Source organism: Podarcis muralis, chromosome 7 (genome assembly GCF_964188315.1).
Source record: "Podarcis muralis chromosome 7, rPodMur119.hap1.1, whole genome shotgun sequence".
NCBI classification, from domain to species: domain Eukaryota; kingdom Metazoa; phylum Chordata; class Lepidosauria; order Squamata; family Lacertidae; genus Podarcis; species Podarcis muralis.
The window spans coordinates 69,154,913-69,177,474 of record NC_135661.1 but is presented as its reverse complement, the minus strand read 5'-3'; the positions used below and the strand labels follow the sequence as shown (position 1 = coordinate 69,177,474).

General features: G+C 45.0%; 1 protein-coding gene across 9 annotated transcripts in view; it reads right to left on the bottom strand.

The window, feature by feature from the left end:
• Positions 1-637: 637 nt before the first annotated feature.
• The window catches only part of PTPRU (protein tyrosine phosphatase receptor type U), a 368,985-nt gene continuing 347,060 nt past the window's right edge, over positions 638-22,562 (bottom strand). For all 9 annotated transcript variants that reach the window (XM_077932039.1, XM_077932040.1, XM_077932041.1 and 6 more), the window contains 3 exons: positions 19,771-19,928; positions 15,047-15,182; positions 638-6,143 (listed from right to left, as the gene is read on the bottom strand). In XM_077932039.1, the coding sequence (XP_077788165.1) occupies positions 6,081-6,143; positions 15,047-15,182; positions 19,771-19,928 (357 nt within the window). In that variant the 3' untranslated portion in view covers positions 638-6,080. The remainder of the gene's footprint in view (positions 6,144-15,046; positions 15,183-19,770; positions 19,929-22,562) is intronic.

Sequence of the window (22,562 nt, the reverse complement as noted above, 5' to 3'; positions counted from 1 at the left end):
CCTCCCGCACAGATCACGTTTGCAACCCGAGCATCCACTGTACATTTTTTAAAAAAACATTTCCTGTGTTTTTCTGCATTTTTCAGTGTGCCCTGAAAGTCCTTTCAATAAATAAATGTGCATCACCTCTCAGTCTACTCCAGGCTAAACATACCCAACTCCTTCAACCATTCCTCATAAGGCTTGATTTCCAGATCCTTTTTCATCTTAGTCACCCTTCTGCTGCAGCTTGTCAATATCCTTTAAAGCCCTTCACGGCCTAGGACCCTCGTACCTACGGGACTGCCTCTCCTGGTATGCCCCACGGAGAGCCTCAAGGTCCATAAATAACAACACCCTAGTGGTCCCAGGCCCTAAGGAAGTTAGATTGGCTTCAACCAGAGCCAGGGCCTTTTCAACTCTGGCTCCGGCCTGGTGGAACGCTCTGCCTCATGAGACCAGGGCCCTGCAGGATCTGATTTCTTTCCGCAGGGCCTGTAAGACAGAGTTGTTCCGCCTGGCCTTTGGCTTGGAGCCAATTTGATTCCCTCCCTCCCTCTCTTTCTTTTTTCTTTTCCTTCTCCTCCTGCAATGAGGCTACATTTTAATATTTTAATGTTCCATTATTTTAATGTTGTATTTTATTTTTGTTTTTAAGTTGTAATCATTCATCTTGTTTTTATTATTGCTTGTAAGTCGCTCTGAGCCCGGCCTTGGCTGGGGAGGGTGGGGTATAAATAAAAAAATATTATTATTATTATTAATATCCTACTTGAACTGTGGTGCCTGGAACTAGACACAGTATTCCAGGTGGGGTCTGACTAAGGTGGAATAGAGTGGTACAGTCACTTCCTCTCTGGACACTATACCTCCGTTGAAGCAGCATTACTAGGAGTGTATTACTTTTCTCTTGGTGCTGCATGTTTTCTGGAACACTGAGCTGAGCAATGCACTTGCATGACATGATTCGCCCCACCCCTACCCCACTGTGGAAATCTAGAATGTTTTATCGCCTCTCAACATCTGCTCTTTTCTATTTCCACTACCAAAACAAGACTCCACTCCAGTACGGGTCCCATTTACCGTTCTTTAGGGCAGGAGGGTTTCCTGGCACAGCTGGGTGGATCAACTTTTATACCCAGCCCACTAAATCCTGAGATGACCTTTGGCACCAGCTGGAATTAGCTGAGGAGAGGCCGTCTCGAGCTTGTTTTATCTGACACAAGCTCTCCCTATGCTCGGTTGCGACTTGGCAGGCACTCTCCTAGCCAACCTTGGTTAGTATAGGACTTGTTCTGTTTGCAGTTTACTTGGAGCCATATAGAGAGTCCCCCATGCAAGAGGTCCCACTTGGCTTTGAATTTCTTGTGGGGATCGTTTGCCCATACTGGCCTTGGTCATCAGGTGGTTCTCCATTGCAGGGGAAAGTTACAGTGTCAGGTTAGGTAAACTGGGACAGAAGGAGAAATAATTGGTGAGCACCCTGAAGCAAGTTCTAGGAGATGAAGGGCTGCTTCATCAGACCTGTCCATCAATTCTTCATGGCTGGAGGGTAGGGACAGGAACCCTGCTCAACCACTCAAAGCCTCATGGCTAGAGTGGTGTGGGAAGAGTTCAGAATTCCCTCAATGTGCTAGCAAGGAGTGGGGAATTAACGGCTCCGAGGCCTTGAGCCATGGGAGCCCGTCCAACAAATCTGAGACTGAGGGATCACATTCCTAGCACTCAGATTTCTAGAGATTAATAAATTCAGACCATTCTGATAGCCTAACTGTTTCGCATAGCAGTCTTACCCATTTGAAGATCCAGTTAAAATAACTCAGTACATTTGTTGCCATTCAAAACCCCAACTTTTGTTTAGCGTCTCTCTTTTACAGGTGTGTGGATGCCACGTGACACGTGAGTTTACTACACAATCTGCCTCTGCCGAGGTTTTATATATATATATATAAATTCCTTGGAAGGATAGCTTTTGTACGAACTGTCTTGTCTTTATTGAAGGCATTAGCATTTTTCATACAAATTTGTGTTTCTCCAATGGGATGAATGAAGCAGCCCGTTACGTCTACTCGGGCAACCAGGAGTCCACACGTAGAGTTAAAGCTTCAGAGCATCAGCAAAACAGCCAGGTGTTGATGGACAGAACAGGTGGGACTGCAGAATGTCATTTCCCACAAAGTATCAAACAAACATACGGTGGAAAGTAAGGAACGAGAATATCAAAAGAGCCCCCAAAGTCCCATCGTGTCATCACAACTTCAGAGCAAAGAGATCTGGATGGTTCATTTATTAACCACTGCTGCTTTTTTCATCATACAGGTTGGGAAATATTCCTCCCATCCAGACCTGAACATCTAGCATCCCTTTAAAATAAAAATAAAAAAACTGAATTGCAATTCTGTGCACATTTGCATGACAGCAGAGCTTGAATGCAGTAGGAGTGACTTCAGAGTAAATGTGCATAGGATTGCATTGGCGCAGTCTCCTTGATCCAAAATATCTGAGGGATGGATGCCCCAGTTCAGCTTTAGACATGCATAGCTAGCCATCAGGGCTGCAATGCTTTGCCATTAATAGATTCAGACCATTCTGGTAGCCTAAAAAATGTTGCCCCTATATTCGGGCAGATTTAAACTTTTTGCAAAATTGTTTTTTTAATTAAAAAAAATTACAGTTACATATCAAAATTGGCATCCCCACTGTGTGCGAGAGAGAGGGGAATTATGCTTCTATGATGATGCTTGCTGCAATATGTGTACACATCTTGATAAACAAAATATGCTTATTTGCTTTTTATTTATTTATTTGCCATGTAAACAGACTTTTCCATTTGGATGGGTGTTAACTGTTGAGGTGTCTGATCCAAAGGAGATGCACATGGCAGTAGTTGTTTATTTCTTCATAAACAGGGCTGCACGGCTCAGTAACGAAAACAATGGATATTAGCAAGCATCCTCAAAATAATTGCTTGACTTATATCTTGCTTGCTAGATGTATAAGGTGAAGGTTTCTGAGCACTACCATAAAACTCCCCCCCCCCCCAAAGAAAGGACACTTTTCCAGTATTTGGGACACATCCCGTGTTACTTCATCCCGTGTTACTTTTCATCAAGGAGACTTACCGTATCACACTATGTGTACTCTGAAATAGAATCCTGCACTAAGAAATGCTGGATTTGGCAACCAATATAAAGAATGCAAATAAACCCAACCTGCACAATGCCTCTTAATTTTGCAGGATTCCGAAATATTTATACCATTTTGTACGATTTTTGTAGTCATAGGAGGTGGCCGGGAGCTGTGCAGAACACTGAAACGCCATCGCCAGTCCCTGAAAATCCAACTCAGCAAAACCTCTCTCTTCAGAGAGTTCATCAAGCATTTCAAGAATGCATCTGCGGTCTTGAAGACTGGAACTCAATCATATGTTGTTGTTGTTGTTTAAAAAACTAAGATGAAAGGTCTCAGCAAGCTGAATTCAGTGCAACATTCTACACCCTTGTGAAATAGTGCCATTGGCACAGCCTTTTAAATACTCTTGTAAAAAGTTTGTAGAAAAATGAATGGTGGTTGCCTTTGCCTTGAACACAGGAAGCCACATGTTGCTATTCAGAAAAGTAGCATTTCTCAGTATGAATCTCTATGTTCAGAAAGGTGTAGAGGAGCCCTTTAATTTCAGCTTATGGTTTCCATCAATTTCACCCTCAAATAATTCCCCCCACTACTCTGGCATTGATATCTAGCATAAGTGCCATAATATACCCTAGGCCTTGTTTGGCTTCCTCTTAGCTAGGAGGAACAATTTTGGTTTTCATTTTTGCACAGTGACCTATTGAACTGTCTTTAACCCCTGCAGGAAAGTGGTGCCCTAAATCGTCTTGGAGGCACCATTGGTCATCTGGATGCAAAAGCCAGTGGCTGAATACAAAAGGGGGCTGGTTTCTATCACATGACTAGAAATCTGTACTCATTAGCGGTTTGCAAGGCTTGTCCCCACCCCGATTTCAGAATACCTTTTGCCTTTGCTACTCTTTGCTTCATATTTCTGAGCATTTCATCCATCTTGGTATTCCCATTTGTTGATGTTGGGGGGTTTTCCCCAGTTTTAAAAATCACTACTTTGTGCCCCCAGCTTTGGTGCTGCTGCAGCTGTGCAAAGATTCATTCCTCCTGGCAGCAACCACGCTATTTTTTCCTCTCCAGATTGCCCTGAACGTTGTGCCATTTCAGGGCATTGTGGAACAAATACTGATCCCTACGTAATCTGGTGGTTCCCAATTTGGCCGACCTCACCCCTCTGGAATGATGCAGATATTTGGGGAATGAATGGGGATTGGCAGGAATGGCTGCCAAATAAGGTAACCCTCCTAAATGTGCACAAAAGGGGGTTCTGGATAGGTCTCCCATCTGTTCCCCTTTGCATTGGTTGATGAATGCATACCCCTAGCCACCAAGAGTTCTCTCCTTTCTTTGCTAGTCAGTGTCTTGGCCAATCAGGATTTGATGGGAGCAACTGAGACTGCAACTCATTGGTGAGATGAAGAGTGTCTTTGCAGGAAGACACTCTTCTGTTAATTATCTATTAAAAGTCTGTTACCCAGAGTGGGAGGTGGCTGATGGAGGAAAGGGAAGGAAAGTGGCCGCACAGATTCTGACACACACACACACACACACACCAGCTGCAGGCCCAAATTCACAGCTAAGGGCACAGAATGAAGAAATGCTACCCACCCAACTCTCTTATTCTTCTGCTGGTAACCACCACAATTTATGCTTTTAAAGTTCTGATTCACTGAACCAAGCTACAGAAAATAAATGTGGAAGTGTCTGTCCCTGTGTGCCGGGAGAGCAGGCTTACCTTTCCAGGTAAAATGAATTTGAACCACATTAGTCCTATGTGCTGAAATAATTTACAAGTGACCACCTTCCATCTCAAAGCCACAGCCACCCACAACCTGAAGCTCACGCCTGACCCTTAAAAAAAGAATGGATCTGCATTGCCATTGGCATCTGTCTCATCCCCGTTTGTCCCCACTTGTCGACCAGTCCTCAGAAATATGGTCAAACCCATTTGGAGGATAGACTTTTCTGCTGAATCACTTGCTGGCAGTGTCCGAAACCACTGTGTCTGAGATAGAGACAGAGTTAGTTCTAGTGGCTGACATTCTGAAGAATGGTGTGATATCTGGGGTGATTCAGTGTTGGGGTAGCCCTCTTGAAAATGCCTTGAAAGGGCTGGAGGATTGACGCTCTAAAAGGGAAGCCCCTTCTAAAGCTTCTGCTGTTTGGAGTGGCGTATCCAGGCACAAAGACATGGTGGTTGTTACAAAATCTGGTCTGGCTACCTTAGTCTTGGAGCAAGTAGCCTGTGTGCTTTCTTTCTCTTAGATAATCCCCAGAATTCATTCACTGTGTTTTTCCTACAGGTAAGGTTAGACCAGGGATAAATTCAGAAACACTCTTTGGAGGCAGGCATTAGTCCGGAAACAATAAACGTAGGGTTATAAACAAAGAGCGAAAAACTGTACACGTCCCAATTTTCACTGTCAGTCCAAGATGGCGCACACTTTCCCACAGAAGGATGGTTGCCAAAATTTTGCACGGTCGCCTTCAAAGAGCTTCTTATAAGCTTTCAGAACACCACTGTTTCTTCAAATCTCCTGTGGTCGTTGTGAAAGATGCTGGACTTCAGCTCTCCTCCCAGTCTCGGTGGCATGGATCCCTTTCTAGGCTGTGATTGGTGCAGTCACAAGGAGATTGAGCCTGATGCTCTTCCCGCACACCGGTGTCCATACATGCACAAACAACACACAGGTGCCAAACTCCAGGCTGGCACATACACAATCATTTTGTAGATGGGATGAGTTTGTGTAGGCTCTGCTCTGCCAGCAGCTGGAGAAGTGGGAGCAGAAGCTTAGGAGGAAAGATGAAGGTAGGGGATGGACAACATGGCCCCATATCTTGCCTTTTTAGTTTTCATTCTTTTCCTTGTATTCTCTTCTCTCCTCCTCCTCCTTGCTCTTACTCAAAAGTCTGGATGCAAAATGCATGTTTGGCACAAACCCAAAACAAACACTTGCCTGCGCGCTTCTGGCAAGGTGCTATCTGGTCTCCAGTGACTCCAGGTATTCCAGGGCTATGTCATAGCAGAAGTGGTACTGTTCCTTTAAGGGGGAGGGAGAGGAGAAAAGAAGGATTGTTAAGAACGGGCAAAGTGCACATTCACCAATGCTTTGCAGTGCATTTCCCCATAAAATAAACATTTGGTACATAAGGTACACGTTCTTATGGGCACATTTTGTTCACCAAAACGGCATCATAAAAGTGCACAACTTGACTGGGAGTGAAGGCAAGTTCAGGAGTGTCAGATCAGCTCAGTCCACTGCAAAAAGCATACCAAGCAAATTTCTCCTCTGCCTCTGGCCCAGCCTTGCAAAAAATGCTGGTAAACACCCAGTGCAGGATTTACATATAAGCTAAACAAGCTATAGCTTAAGGCCCCACACTCTTGGGGGCCCCCAAAAAAATTAAAGGGAAAAAAACTAGATGTACATTTCCAAAATATAAGATAAAAAACAAATAAAATCTACACACAGCAACAGTATTCGTGTTGTGTAGGCTCCTATGATGTACATATTTTGTTATGTGCAAATGGCTTTAGATACCTATTAGGTCCATAAATTACCATATAGCATATTTTCAATACAAAAAAAGCGACAATTTGTTGTTGACAAAGGACAGCTGGACATATAACGGGCCCCATTACCTTCAGTAGCTTAGGGCCTCATCAAACCTAAATCTGGCCCTGAAAACACCTCCTGCTGGAGAAATTCACTACAATTTAATTTAATTCTTTATCAGTTTATTTATTTTTATATTGGTATCTCACCTTTCCTCCAAGGAGATCAAGATGGTGTACATATTTCTGCTTCTCCCCATTTTATGCACCCCCAACAACTTAGTGAGAGAAGTTAGGCTAAGAGATGGTGACTGGCGCCAGGTCAGGATTAGTGATGAGCTATATATTAGTTCCAGGGTCAAAGACAACAAGGGTTGTATGTAACCCATGCTAGGCCTTCTCAGAGCAGACCCACTATTTTTTCTTCTTGTTGTTCATTTCAGTGGGTTTACTGTGATGAAAATACAACACTGCGTCTCTGAGAAACACTATTCACTGAGGAACACTATTCACTAAAAACATGGGGTGTGGGTTATAACCCTCTTGTGCTGCTTGCGGGCCCCATGGCTGGCTGCTGAGGGAAACAGGATCCTCAACTAAATGAGCATTTGCTCTGGAACACAGCTAGGTGACTTGATATTGAATTAGACCACTGGTCCATGTAGCTCCTTATTGTCAGTGACTAGGCAATGTAGCATCCTCCACATAAGGTAAGGTAAAGGACCCTGGACGGTTAAGTCCAGTCAAAGTCGACTATGGGGTTACGGCACTCATCTCGCTTTCAGGCCGAGGGAGCCAGCGTTTGTCCACAGACAGTTTTTCCGGGTCATGTGGCCAGCATGACTAAACTGCTTCTGGTGCAACGGAACACTGTGATGGAATCCAGAGCACACAGAAATACTATTTACCTTCCCGCCGCAGCGATACCTATTTATCCACTTGCATCGGCATGCTTTTGAACTGCTAGGTTGGAGGGCTGGGACAGAGCAACGGGAGCTCACCCCATCGCTGGGATTCAAACTGCCAACCTTCTGATCAGCAAGCCCAAGAGGCTCAGTGGTTTAGACCACAGTGTCCCCCATGTTCCCCATCCTCCACATGCTGTAATGAGGTGTGACAGGAGCTGTAGTGTCAAGAACATCTGAATCTCTCACCAACACAAACATTAAAAATGAGAATAAAACAACTTCAAATGCATGTAAAGGTAAAGGTAAAGGGACCCCTGACCATTAGGTCCAGTCGTGACCGACTCTGGGGTTGCGGTGCTCATCTCGCTTTACTGGCCAAGGGAGCCGGCGTACAGCTTCCGGGTCATGTGGCCAGCATGACTAAGCCGCTTCTGGCGAACCAGAGCAGCGCACGGAAACGCCGTTTACCTTCCCACCGGAGCGGTACCTATTTATCTACTTGCACTTTGACGTGCTTTTGAACTGCTTGGTTGGCAGGAGCAGGGACCCAGCAATGGGAGCTCACCCCGTCGTGGGGATTCGAACCGCTAACCTTCCGATCAGCAAGCCCTAGGCTCTGTGGTTTAGACCACAGCATCCCTTTCAAATACATGAGGAATATATTAATTGCTTTCTCCATTAATATGTAATTTTACAATAAACACATAATTTTTAAAAGTGCCATCCAAATAAGAATTAACCCTCTTCAGCTCTTCCTGTACTGAGATCTCTTATGTAGGGCTTGCAATGCTAACCTGACAGCTCTTTATCTGCATACATAACTGAATATGTTTATCTCTTACCACACAGGGTTGTTAAGACAAGATGGGCATGAGGAAAAGAACCATACATGCCACTCTTTAACCAGGTCTTTGGCTGATTGACATCCAGTGCCCTTTGAAAATGCGTTGTGGAAGGCAGAGGTAATTAAGTTGTCTTTATTATTATTTTTATTACGCACTTTGTGGGGTTTTTTTAAATATATTGTGATTTTATGTTGTGAACGGCCCTGAGATCTGTGGGTACATGGCAGTGTACAAATTTAACAATTAATAATAATAACAATAACTTTTCTATGCAATGGTAGGCTATTGATCTCTTCCCCCTTTGGTGCCTGCAAACAGGGCCACAAAAGCCTCTGTGAAATGGGGTGGCATTTTTTGCTCTGCAGTAGCTGCAATCCTACGCTCGCTTGCTTGGAAGTAAGCGCTATTGAATCCAGCTGGGAAAATTCAGGTCCACTGTGGAAGATGGGCTAAGATTTCTCTGCGTACCTTCGTTGTCCAAAAGCAAATTTCAAAATGGAAAGGAACGTTGCTGTATAAAGAAAGAGACAACAAACTCTCATGAAAGCCAGAGTGCAAAAGAATGATCTGCTATTAGGATGTCAGGAGAGTAGGAAGGAAGGGGGAGGATTCAGGCATCAGCGGAGTCCGCAAGAGCCTGGGAAAGAGATGAAAGAGGAGCCAAGACCACATTTTGAAAGGGTGTTCTCTGAAGTAGAAAAACGACAGCTCCTTTTAAGAGGTCGTCTATGCAGCAGAGTGCTCTTCTTTTATCTATATCCTGCAGCTGATATGATGGATAATTCTTTTGTATTATATGAGTTTCCCACTGGGATGGTCTGAGACTATCATACATTTATGCCACAGTCAGGGGGCTGTGTGAACTGTGGGCACCTTAAAAGCGAGAAGAATAAGGATCGTGATTGATATTCTGGAGAAAATGATTTGGTGTCAGTGTTAGGTCTGAAGGCAACGGACTGGACATAGCAATGCCAATCATTTTGCCACCAATTGATCAGAAATAAACACTCTCTGAAGCACCTGCTCTGCATTTTGTACCACGTGGCGTACTGTGGCCCAGCAATAGCTGTGGCATGAAATTAGCTACGTCCGGAGCCACCCAGAGCGCAGGGCAGAACTACCCCAAACCCTGATTTGCCATGCTGGAGGGGGTCTGAATCGGGCGGAAGCGTCCCCCTGCTAGGCGGTGGAAGAACTGCACCACAAATTTCAGAGAAGTGCAAATTTCAAAGGGTATCTGTTTTGGTTTGTGTGTTAGTTTGAAAAATGCAAACTAGGTAGTTTCTCATTAAATGCAAAAAAGAAAAGAAAAAGAAATTCTCTCTCATCCCAGCTCAGCTGGAAGAGCGGCTCAGGATGTGTCTGTGGCTCCCCTGCCCCCTGGGGCAGACTTTATCTCAGTCTGCAAAATTAAGCCAATGGCCCATCTAGTCCAGCACCCTGTTCTCACAGTGGCCAACAAGATGCCTATGGGAAACCTGCAAGCAAAACCCAAGCACATTAGAACTCTCCCCACCCCACCTCCATGGTTTCCAGGAATTGCTGTTCAGAAGCTTTACTGCATCTGACTGTAGAGGCACAGCATAGCCACCATGACTAGTAGCCATCTATAGAAGAAGAAGAAGAAGAAGAAGAAGAAGAAGAAGAAGAAGAAGAAGAAGAAGAAGAAGAAGAAGAGGAGGAGGAGGAGGAGGAGGAGGAGGAGGAGGAGGAGGAGGAGGAGGAGGAGGAGGAGGAGGAGTTTGGATTTGATATCCTGCTTTATCACTACCTAAAGGAGTCTCAAAGCGGCTAACATTCTCCTTTCCCTTCCTCCCCCACAACAAACACTCTGTGAGGCTGAGAGACTTCAGAGAAGTGTGACTAGCCCAAGGTCACCCTGCAGCTGCATGTGGAGGAGTGGAGACGCGAACCCGGTTCACCAGATTACAAATCTACCACTCTTCACCACTACACTACACTGGCTGTAATATCATTTGTGAATTTATCCAGGGCTCTTTGAAAGCCACCCAAATTGGTGGCCATCACAGCCTCTGTGGGAGCAAGTTCCATACTTTAACTAGGCACTGCTTTGAAGAAACACTTCCTTTCATCTTTCCTGAATCTTCCAACATTCAGCTTCATTGGAGGTCCATGAACATTATAAGAGAGGGAGAAAAAACCCTTATGAATGCCTATCACACCACCTCTTCCTTGCCTTTTCTCTAAACTAAAATCTGTAAACCAAGAAGTCCCAAACACAGCAATCTTTTCTCATACAAGAGTTGCTCCATCTGCTTCATCATTTTGGTTGCTCCTTTTACTTTTTCACTGAGATGTCGATCTGTGTCTGGGTTGCACTACAGATGACAACCATTTTGCATGGTGGTTCTGTTCCTGGCCCCCTGTTATGCCCCATTCCACCCCACCACCACCCCGTTCTGCCCTCTGCCAGGTCCAAAAGGACCCACGCGTAGGCGGTCGCATGTCAATTGGACGCAAGCAAAAATGTTGCCGCCTGTACTTCAGACTGCAGACAGGGGTTCATGCAATGGACTATGCCCTCCCAATCATTCTTACTTGGCCTTTAACATGTGGAAGGAGCAATTAAGATATAGGCAACAATAGAAGTTTGGCTGGTTGCTAGAGAAGGCTTTCCATACAAACTCTTAAGTACAATTCCTTCAATGGAAGCAGCAGCCAACTTTTCAAGAAACCAATTAGTTTCTTATGGGTTGGGGAAACCTGAGCCTCAGGTACCAGTGGTCTCCAGAAGGGAAGAGAATCAAAGAGTGAAGGCAACTATACAAGAGATTAAACAACTATCTAATGCTTTTGGATTAAGAAAAAGAAGAAGAAGAAGGTTGCTTTCCTTGATGGCAGCATTGAAACATCAAAGTTCTGTAGCAGAAAGGATGCACACAGGGGCCAGATCCTCTGCGGGTGCAAATCAGTGAAACTCTACTAATAGCAAAACAGACAAGATCTCATTTACTCCTGTGGTGGATCATTAAATTGAGTCTTCGGGAAACAGCCTTTGCAGGTTCAGCTGAGGTTGGGGAAAGATTGTGTTCCGGATGAAAACACTAGTTTGCATCTGCTAATACCTTGCAATTTAGCCCAATAGGCTGTCCGACTCTGTGCCAGTTCTTGCATTTTTTTTATTGCTTTCACTTAATTCCTATCCTCTCCCCCCCCCTCCCGTCCCCCTGCTCCAATTGTGGTTTTAATTCCTAATGCAATCACATCCACCCCAAAAGACATTTCATTTTGCAAGGTAGAAATTTGATAATCCAGACTTCACAAATGTCATATTCCACCCCCACCCCCCGCCGTCGCCATTCCAGTTCTGTTCCTGGCATGACTCGCTACTTAAAGCAAGAAAATAAGATTCTGGCATTGCAGATGGGTGTGCTTAGAAAACCAAAATATTCATCCGTAGGGTTTGGCTCTAGAACTGCACCAAAATCCACCACTCCCAAGTCCACTACCCTGTTTGCAAGCGTTTATCAAGTTTTTGAGTGCATGGACAGTGAATGGGGTAGAAACACCCCCCATTTTTGCTCTATAAGATGCACCAGACCATAAGACGCACCTAGTTTTTGGAGTAAAACAAGAAAAAAATTATTCTGAAGCCCAGAAGCCAGAACAGCAAGAGGGATCTGGCTTCTGGGATAGCTGCACGAAGCCTCTCCCAAGCAGCGGGATGAAGGCTCCCCCTGCCCGTAAGAGGCTGCGCATGGCTAAGCCAGAAGCCAGGACAGCAAGTGGGATCTGGCTTAGCCGCACGAAGCCTCCGCAGGGCTGCGCAGCGATCCCTCTCGCTGTTCTGGCTTCTGGGATAGCTGCGCAGCCTGCATAAGACGCACACACATTTCCCCATACTTTTTAGGAGGGAAAAAGTGCGTCTTATAGAGCAAAAAAATACATTATCTTTCAATTACGGTGCCAACAGTCCCACTCCCATCTACAGCTGGGTGCTATATTTGCACTATTTTTTATTTTGCTTTTACTCACACAAGACAGGCTGTATCCTAGGTTCCACTCAGAGTAGAACCATTGAAATGAATTGGCCTAAGTTAGTCATGCCCATTCATTGCAGTGGGCCAACTCTGAGTAGGATTAACACTGTGTACAATCCATTGCCCTCATCCTCATTTTGATTTGGCTTGATCTCAATAGCTCAGTTGGCAGAGCAAAAGTCTCTTAATCTTATGGTTATGGGTTCAAGCCCCATGTTGGGCAAAACTTTCCTGCACTGCAGCAGGTGGAACTAGATGATCCTTGTGGTTCCTTCCATTATGGAAGTCATAGCAGCATACTGGAGGCGTAAAATGCAGGAACGGACCCAACTTAGATTTGTTTAGCTTTAGCAAGCTAGCTGCATCGTGTGCCCTCAGGCAATTTCTTGCAGCCAAGAAGGCCTTCTAGACATCTCTATGTGACCTTTAGAACTCTCTCTCCCCAGGCCACACCCATCTCCCTAGGCCACGCCTCTCACTGGCCCTGCTCCATACCCTCCTCAAGTGCCTTGAACTGTGATCTTGCCTTTCCCTCTCTTGCTTGCCTGCTTGGATCTCTGACTTTTGTCTGGCTGGAATGTAGCCTGCTGAACAAAGTCCTATCCCATGTTCCATCCACATTTTGCCTCTGGTCCCACCCACCAGTGGCATGTGTCCCTTAGGTTTCTCTTGATGGAATGCAGCTCTCAGGTTGACAACGGATCCCACCTCAAATCTACAGCATGACTTAGCATCATGTTGAATTGCCCTCCACAACCTGCTCTTCCCAATATATAATGTGCCAAATTAGGGACAGTAAACAGCAGCAGTCCTGGCGGCTCACCACACAGGGCCATCTCACAGAGAGATAAAGGTCCTGGATTCTATCCTGATGACTCCTGGCAAGCATGTATTCAGCTAGAGAGAGAGGAAAGTTGGGAAGGTGAGCTTAGAAACTCTTTGGAAGAGAACTGGTCAGCCCTCAGCCACCAACCCTATCTGCTATCTTTATGCTTTGGGATCCTTGAATGTCCACCTAGGGCCTTCCATGCCCAGCTGAAGCTCCCTTCAAATGGAAGCCTCCTCTAGCATCTATGGTCACACTTGTTAGAATTCTTGCTCCATGATTGCAGTCATGGGATTTTTGTCTATCACATGACGGTATATGTTTTGACTCCACAGAGTGGGAAGTGATGTTTGTGTTACTGTGTTCTGTGAAGTGGGACTATTGTCCTTTGTTTTTTTCTCTTTGTTGTCTGATGCTAAAGAGAGAGGGAGCCATGTTGCAGTGCTCCGTGTGTGTTTATATGTAAATAAAGTAGATTAACCCAAATGCTGAGTTTCTGAGGTTTGTTACACATGATGCGCAAACTCTGCGGATCCCTAAGTGTGCTGGCGTCTGTTGGCATCGGTCGCTGTGATGTTCGGGCTGAAGAAAGCTTATGAAGCTCCCGAACAATCAACCAGGAGGGAGAGAACATGCCAGTCGGACATGCCAGGGTCCTACTCGAGTGTAGGCTGAGCTCCTAACAACACTAACCTCCTGCCAGTTAAAGAAAACAGCAAGGCTTTCTTTCATTCCTGGTCAGGACTATGATACCAACCGCTAGCAAAAAATGGCTCCGCAAGATCAGAGCAGAAGTTCAGCATCCTGTTTCTCACAGTGGCCAACTAGGGATGCCCAGCTACAGGGCATGAAGTCAACAGCCCTCTGCAGCAACTAGTATTCAATGACATTGTGCTGCTTGAGTCTGGATGGTTGGTTAGAGCCTGCTGCTAATTACCACCAAGGATGCAGGTTCGATCCCTGTATGGGACAGATGCATATTCCTGCATTGCAGCAAGCTGGACTAGATGATCATCATGATCGAGAGCCAGTGTGGTATAGGGTTAAGAGTGGTGGACTCATAATCTGGTGAACCAGGTTCGCGTCTCCGCTCCTCCACATGAAGCTGCTGGGTGACCTTGGGCTAGTCACACTTCTCTGAAGTCTCTCAGCCTCACTCACCTCACAGAGTGTTTGTTGTGGGGGAGGAAGGGAAAGGAGAATGTTAGTCGCTTTGAGACTCCTTCGGATAGTGATAAAGCGGGATATCAAATCCAAACTCTTCTTCTTCTCTTCCTCATCATCAGAGTTCCCATCCAACTCTATAATTCTATGAATACAGTGGTGCCCCGCAAGATGAATGCCTCACAAGACGAAAAACTCGCTAGACGAAAGGGTTTTCCGTTTTTTGAGTCGTTCCGCAAGACGAATTTCCCTATGGGCTTGCTTCGCAAGACAAAACGTCTTGCGAGTTCTTGCGAGTTTATTTCCTTTTTCTTAAAGCCGCTAAGCCATTAATAGCCGCTAAGCCGCTAAGCCGCTAATAGCCGCTAAGCCGCTAATAGCCGTGCTTCGCAAGACGAAGAAACCGCAAGACGAAGAGACTCGCGGAACGGATTAATTTCGTCTTGCGAGGCACCACTGTATTGAAGTTCTCTTGAGCTACCATGGTTGATAGCCATTGACCAACATATCTTACAAAAGTGGTGTAAGCTAAAGGTCATGATCACAGTTCAGAGGCAGAAAATTCTGTCATTTCCTGCCAATTCCAAAGAGCTGCAAAATTTCCAAAAGGCGTAGGCAAGGGAAACTGTGCTTTTGTTACTTACAAAGGTCTCGACCATATTTGGCTTGTAGTTGCGGAGGGTCTTTGCAGCGAAGAAAACATCCACCAGCTTGTGACACTTGATCATCTCCAAGATCATGGTGCAGGCACAGAAAGTGCCGCTTCGGCCTCCCCCATTTCTGAAGGAGAAATTAAATGCAAGGGAACAGTCAGCATATTAAAGCAGCCCAGTGGTTACAGTATTAGGAGTAGGACCTTGGATTCTAGAGCTCAAATCCCTACCCAGCCATGAAGCTCACTGGGTGGCAGTGGGTCTGTCACTAACCCTCAGCCTAGCCTACCTCACAAGGTTGTTGTAAAGAAAAAATAGGAGGAGGAGAGCCATGTATACCACCTTAAGCAACTTGAATGGAAGATAAGATATAAATGTAACAACAGCAACAGAATGGTGAACTGCTTTTTATCCAGCAGTGGAGAGAGAGAGAGAGAGAGAGAGAGAGAGAGAGAGAGAGAGAGAGAGAGAGAGAGAGAGAAACAAGCCAAAGTAATGTACAGTTATCCAGTGCTTCCCCCCCCCCCTAAAAAATGTTTTGGGGTACTCTCATTTTGACTCAAGAAAATCACCCTTTTATAGTCCGAATCGGGAAAAATAAATACAGTAAATGGACAAAAGCACAAAGATTCACAAAATGTTTAGGGGTATGCGTTCCCCTTCGTCCCCCCAGAAAAAAAAAAGCACTGCATGTACCCAACCCAAAGGATAACTTTGGAGAGCTGAAATTAGACAGACTTCCTACATTCAGTAAGTAAGGCTCCAGAAATCATAAGGGATTTGGACTTGAAATTGTTTTTTATCTATGTTTTTCATTGTTCGTGTTTTTTTTATCGTTAATCGCTTCATGATATTGTATGGGAAGCAATGCAAAATAAATAAATAAATAAATGGCCCTTGAGCCCAGTCTTTAAGGCTTTTACGTTGGGGGGGGGGGGGGAAAGGATGCAGGAAGAGTGGCTTCTCTAGACTCTAGCCGATCCTTGCATAAGGCAAGTGAATAGACGGAAGCCAGATGGCAGAAGAGGGGACTAGACTGAGGCTGTTTGTTGAACTCCATTCCCATTGAAAGCAATGATACTTAAGACATGACTCGATTGCCCCATTGATTCCAATAAGACCTAAGTTCAGTTGAATCCAAAGCTCAAAGCCGAAGCTCAGTGCCATTTTGTGCTTCTGGATGTCTTGAACGGAGGACTCTTAAGGATCTGTAAGTTCTCAAAGTCGGGTTTAATAATTCCAACCGGGTCAAGAAGTGCAGAGCAGAAGCCATCACAATAAGTTATGCCAAGTTTTAGGCTTCATCACTGTTTCTCCCCCCCCCCCTGCAAAAACTGTTGAAATTATTAATTTGAGTTTTGTCTAAAGGATTTCAAAGTTTGCAGCCATGGTTTATGCAAGAGGCTGCCGAAGATTTTCTTGCTTCCTTAGAAAAGGGTCTTAAGCTCAGAATGCCCTCACCTCCCCACGTTGCATAATTACCCTGGGCTTTCCAGAGTAGCCACTTTTAAGGCTCTGGATCAAGGGGTTTGCTGTCTCTTGGGTGTAATTAAATATAGGCTGGTGGCAATGATTGAGAAATAATCCTTGCTAAGAGATTAAATTGTTGAGCAGACTCAGAAGGGCTGTTTTGCTCCTATGCAAATACAGATGGGAGTCCAAAGAAAATGGAGAAGGCGGGGAAAACGCTCATCCCACCAAAAGTCGGAGCACTTTGCTAATGGGGATAATACCAGCATTATTATATGATGGTGGTAATGCAGCATTTCAAACTCTTAAGCAAAGTATTATATAAATACTAAGCATTACATTATTTGTATTAGTGCAGGGGTCCGGTATTTGGGCAAGTCAGTTTCAGGACTGCTTGGGAAAATAACTCACAGACATAAGAATTGTTGGGACAAAAATAACATACAGAAATGGGAATCATCTCCCAGCGTGGTTTGAAATCTATAAAAAATTTGAATGGGCTCTGCATCCTACCGTTATTTAAAATAAGGCGCCGGAGGGTGTTGTGTTTCTGTATAACAAAAATAATCAAAGACCCTTTTTGTCTCTGCTTCGATATTCTTATTCTGTCTTCTCTTCTGTTATTATTTGCTTTTTCATTAAAAAAAACACCAAAGCTTTGCCATCTTTCAAGTGATAGTGGTACCACCTTCTGAACAGCCCAGCTGCATTTGCTGCAACATGGCCTGGTAGAAATGGCACACTGCATTTTCTGGGAGAAAAAACTGGCTACCCCATTGGCCAACAGATGCAGCCTTCATTTCTTCTTGCTCCCCAGAATGTTCCCACCCAGGAATGACGCTACATTGTGACTTTTGAAGAGACCAACGAATGCCGGCACAATTTTTGCAGAGAATCTCCTTAATCTCATATTGTCCACTCAGAACACAGCAGTGCCTGTGGAGCGTTGTCTTTCTTCCTACTGTGGAGAAATCTGAAATGCTAATAGCCTGTAACAAGGAGGTGAAGAGCCAGATTTCCTGCACTGTGGCAATTTTCAAGGATGGCAGAAAAATAAGGTCATGGCTCAGTGGGAGAAAATACAATTTTGTGCAGGAAGTATAGTGTGCATGCACACGAAAGCTCATATCAATAACAAACTTAGTTGGTCTCTAAGGTGCTACACTGGAAGGAGTTTTTTTTAGGAAGTATAAGGTTCAAGCCTCAGTATCTGCAGGTAAGGCTTGGGGTGGGCCAAATAAAGAGGGTGTGCTGGTCCCGAGGGTTAACCGTGTGGCGAGGTCTGAGTTCAGTCCAAGGTCGAGGGTGCGGTATGGAGGCTGTCCATCAAAGCTGAAGCGGGGTCCAAGGCAGGGAGTCGGGTGAGGTCAGGAAGTCTGGCAGAAGAGCAGGACAGGGTGCAGGCAGGAACAGGCTACCAACAATGTTGATCCTGCAACCTGGGATTGGGGCTGACTGGCTTTTATCTGCCCCAAGGCATAGGGTGGCCCTGGTCCACAGGTGACTCGCCTCTCCTGGCCTGGAGGCGAGCACTCTTCCTGCAAGAACTTAGTTCCCTCCGCCTCTCTGCCCTGAGCCTCTGCAGCTCAGGAGAGGCTGGAGGGTTACCGGACCCAGAGGCAACCTCCGCTTCCCCTGACGGGGCTGAGAGTGGAGCACCTCCAGGCAATGGGTCCTCCATGACCTCAGGAGCCAGAGCAGACTGAGCTGGTGCCTGCACCTGAGGATCCAGCACAGGTGAGGACCCTTCAGGCTCAAGCCCCAGCCCCGGCTCAGCTGGTTCTGGAGGCGGGGACTTCTGTGCAGGCTGGGATTCCTCAGGTTCAACCTCCAAGTCTGAATCCCAGGCCATCACAGAGGGATGCACTCATCCCCTGGGGCTGACGTTCCCCATCCCTCCTTTAAAGTTACAGTTTACGCTTTCACAGCTCCACGTTAACCAAACCAAACAGCTGCAAATGACATCAGCACTATCTCAAGCTCCCAGAGCAAATCTGAGCAACTTTATTTATTCCTTCTCCAGCACCTGTTTTGTTTTGTGTAAAGTGATGAGACCCAGTGAAGCTCAGACTTTCCTCCCCCCCCCCTCGCCCACACTCCCCTATTATTTCAGGCATGTTGCCAGTTTACACTGTAAAATCTGCAGGGCATGGATTCCCATCAGAGCTAATAAATCCTTTACACCTGATATAATCAAATTAGCCAGACACATGCAAGATTGCTGTTTGTAAGCCAGAAGTTGCTTCTTCTTCTTCTTTTTTTTTCTTCTCTCTCTCCTGTCTCTCTGTTGTCTCAACTTTGCCCTCTGGAAAGCTCTGGATGTTGCAAATACACTGCCAAATTATCCTTCGGCTAACGAAGACAGACAAGATGGTAATTCATTTTTGATTAAAAGCTTTCTGGGTGCCCCAATCAATTTGGAAACGTAAAAGTTGCCTCATATATATACCTTTTTTAGGAGGGGCGGGTTTGAAACCATCAACATATGAGGATCAATAGACTTTTCCAGCACTTTCTCAGAACCTACATAGAGCTAAATCCTGTTAATGATAAACAGTTGGCCATTATGAACACCCTTTCAAAAGCCTGGAGAGCACCAGCTTGGCAAAGGCTATACTACAAAAAGAACAATTTTGATGTAACACAACATTACACCAGCATCACAAATCCTTCTTAACAATTAAACCGAGAGGTAATAGAACGGGAGGTGGCTTGGTAAAGTGAACACCACCACCTTCCAACTGAGGACGGAAGAGTAATGAAATTCCCTCTATGGAAGATTGGATTCGAAAGCTGACAGAATATGCAGAATTAGATGGTCTATCAGAAAAAATAAAGAATAAATCAAAACAGGAATTTGTTTCAAAATGGGAGGTTTTCAAGGAATATTTGAAATATAAATAGAGTAGTTTAAACTCGGTTGCAGCATTCGAGGAACTTCAGTAATAGTTGCAAGGCAGATATAAAAATTAAGATATATTAATAAAAGGTTTAATTATGATAAAAGTGTGCATTGGCAATAACTTATATGAAATCGAAATATGAAATGGGAGGTTGGGTCTTCAGTGCTAAGACCAATTTATGTCTTATTGTTTGTTAAGAAAATTCTGTGTCTATTGTTATTTCCGTGTGTAATTTGGTATTTGTGTTTTCTCTTTTTTCTTTTCTTGCTGTATCAATAAAAAAAATAATTAAAAAGAGGACGGACCCTTGTCCCCCTCCCCACCCCACAAGGTGACACTTACAAACAATGGACGATTGTCCTTCCATCGCCGCTCTCCCCCTGCCACTTATCCACTTGGGCTAATAAATGCAGGAAGGACTTCTTTGAATCAGGGGTGTCTCGGTAGGCTGACCACCGCAGGTACTGGAAGTGTCGAACCATCAGGTGCCCTTCCTGTAACTAGAGAAAGCACATCATTTCCCCCATTTAGGGTAGCACACTTAGGTGAGATGTTTTCAGGCTTTTTAGACACACGACCCATCTTGAACTACAACCAAAAATTTGTGTGTGCACACAAACAGACCTTTTCTCTCCAAAGCAGCCGTCCTTACCCTGGTGCCATCCATATGTTTTGGACAGGGGGCTGGTCCACTTGGGCAAATGGGGCACCACCCCACCAACCACAGCCTGCCACCAACCAGTCCTTATTCACCTGCCTTCTTACTTACAACCAGTCCAGAGGGTAGCACCAGCTGTTAGCTTCCTCCTCCTTGTAGAACTTAGCAGGAGCAGGGATGGGGAAATTTGTAGAATTAGTTGGCTCTGCCTGTCGTTGGCTCTAGCGCCATCTACTGTTGGTCTCCCTGCCTTCTGCCCTACCAGTCCCAAAGGGCACCAGCCACCACTGGTTTTGGACTACAACTCCCATGCCCATTGGTCATGCTGGCAGGGGTTGGTAGTCCAAAACAATGGGGGAAGGGGTACCAGCATGAGGAAATATGCTCTATTGTCACCAGATATATGATCAGCAAGGTATTATATCCCATCGTGTAGAATAGGGCATTTTAGCTATCACTATTGCTTATCATGGTGCCTGCTGAAATTCTCTATTTCTATGCAACTAGTGACTGATAGAGGGACGCAGGTGGCGCTGTGGGTTAAAGCCTCAGTACCTAGGACTTGCCGATCGAAAGGTCGGCGGTTCGAATCCCTGCCGTGGGGTGCGCTCCTGTCGTTTGGTCCCAGCGCCTGCCAACCTAGCAGTTCGAAAGCACCTTCGGGTGCAAGTAGATAAATAGGGACCGCTTACTAGCGGGAAGGTAAACGGTGTTCCGTGTGCTGTGCTGGCTCGCCAGATGCAGCTTCGTCACGCTGGCCACGTGACCCGGAAGTGTCTGTGGACAGCACTGGCTCCCGGCCTATAGAGTGAGATGAGTGCACAACCCTAGAGTCTGGCAAGACTGGCCCGTATGGGCAGGGGTACCTTTACCTTTACCTTTTAGTGACTGAAAGGAGACTATACTTCTAGTCTTCTTCCAAAAAAATAATAAAACATGAGGATAAACGAGGGGTCCCATTGTCGCAAGTCCTATCACAGGTCACAATATCACTCATGTGTGGGCCCTGATCCAGGAGTGAAGATTTTTCACTTTTATTACCTTGCATTGCTGTTAATTTTTCAGGAAAGGAGATATTCTACTCTGCCAAAGGTGATCTCCAGCAAGGTACAGTCAAGGGCTTCTGTATTGGGTTGTAATAAACTTCAGACTTCAATATTGTAAATCACTTTAAGTTTAATTTTCGTTTTATTTTATTTTTAAAGAAAGTGACTAATAAGCATGATAAATTACTACCATCACCTCTGTAACTAGAAAACTCCTACATGGGATATGAGACAATCAGATGCTCATATGAATGCATCAACATTCTTTGTGTATTCTGTACTTGCGCAAACTGTTAAGGTAGAGGGAGAAAATGGCCAAAACAAAGAGAAGGAAATCAAACCCATGTTAAGCTGATGGGGGTGCTGGAGAATTCTGACAAAAAAGGAAATAGGAGTGGAAATCGCCAGCGCTGTTCATCCCATGATGGGAATGGCAATCAATCCACTGAATATAACCAGCATTCACTGTTGTTATTGTTGTTGCTTTCAATCAACAGATATGTAATTGATTATGTTCCCTCTTTCTCATTTGCATTGTGTTTCCTTTGCATTGAAATGAATGGGGTGGAGAAAATAACATAATGACACCATAATGAATGATGTAAACTATTAAGGTGTGTGATTTCAGCACAGTGAACTGTGAGGTGAGTAATACTGTTTTTGGCAGAAGTTGAACTTCAGTGGAATGGAGACACTGCTGCATGCGACAAATACAGGACGGAATGGAAAATGCTCCCATACAACATGCTACTTGCAGAATTAATATTAGAAATTCTCTGCGTTAAATCAAAAGAAGGGCAGGATGCAACACTGGGCCATGTGATGTCGTGGAACAACAGTGGAATGGAAGCAATGGTATCTTCTCTTCTCTCCCCCCCCCTTTTTTTTTTGAGGGGTGAGGGATGGTGATGGCAATGGTATCTTCTCAACCACAGTTCAGATTTATCATAATAATGAGCTTAGTCTTAGGTATTGCCCCCCACTCATTCTCTCACAAACACACAACACCAAAAGTGACAATGTCAGTCCTGGCAACGATGGCTGTCAGCAGCACCTGTTTTTATACATTTGGTATTCTCTGCAAACAAAAAAAAATCTCGAAAGGGAAGGGAGGCTGTGAGAGGAAAAGGATGCTCTTTAATACTCTGGTAATCTGGTTAGTTTTGCAATCTAATGTGGTTAGGGGGCTCTGGAAGGAGAGGGATTATGTGCACACAGCTAAGTGAGCCCAGGGTTTAAGCAGGTGGATGCAGAGCTCAGTACCAAATCAGAGGCTTGGGAGGGAAGAATGAAAATACTATGAGAATCAAGAGTGGCTTATGAGATGAATCTCTGGGACTGGCACTAAAGCTGTCATTAATGCTTTATTAATGGGCTGGGGCAGAAGAGGCACAGAACTGGAGAGAAGGCAATCAATGACAGATTTCTGA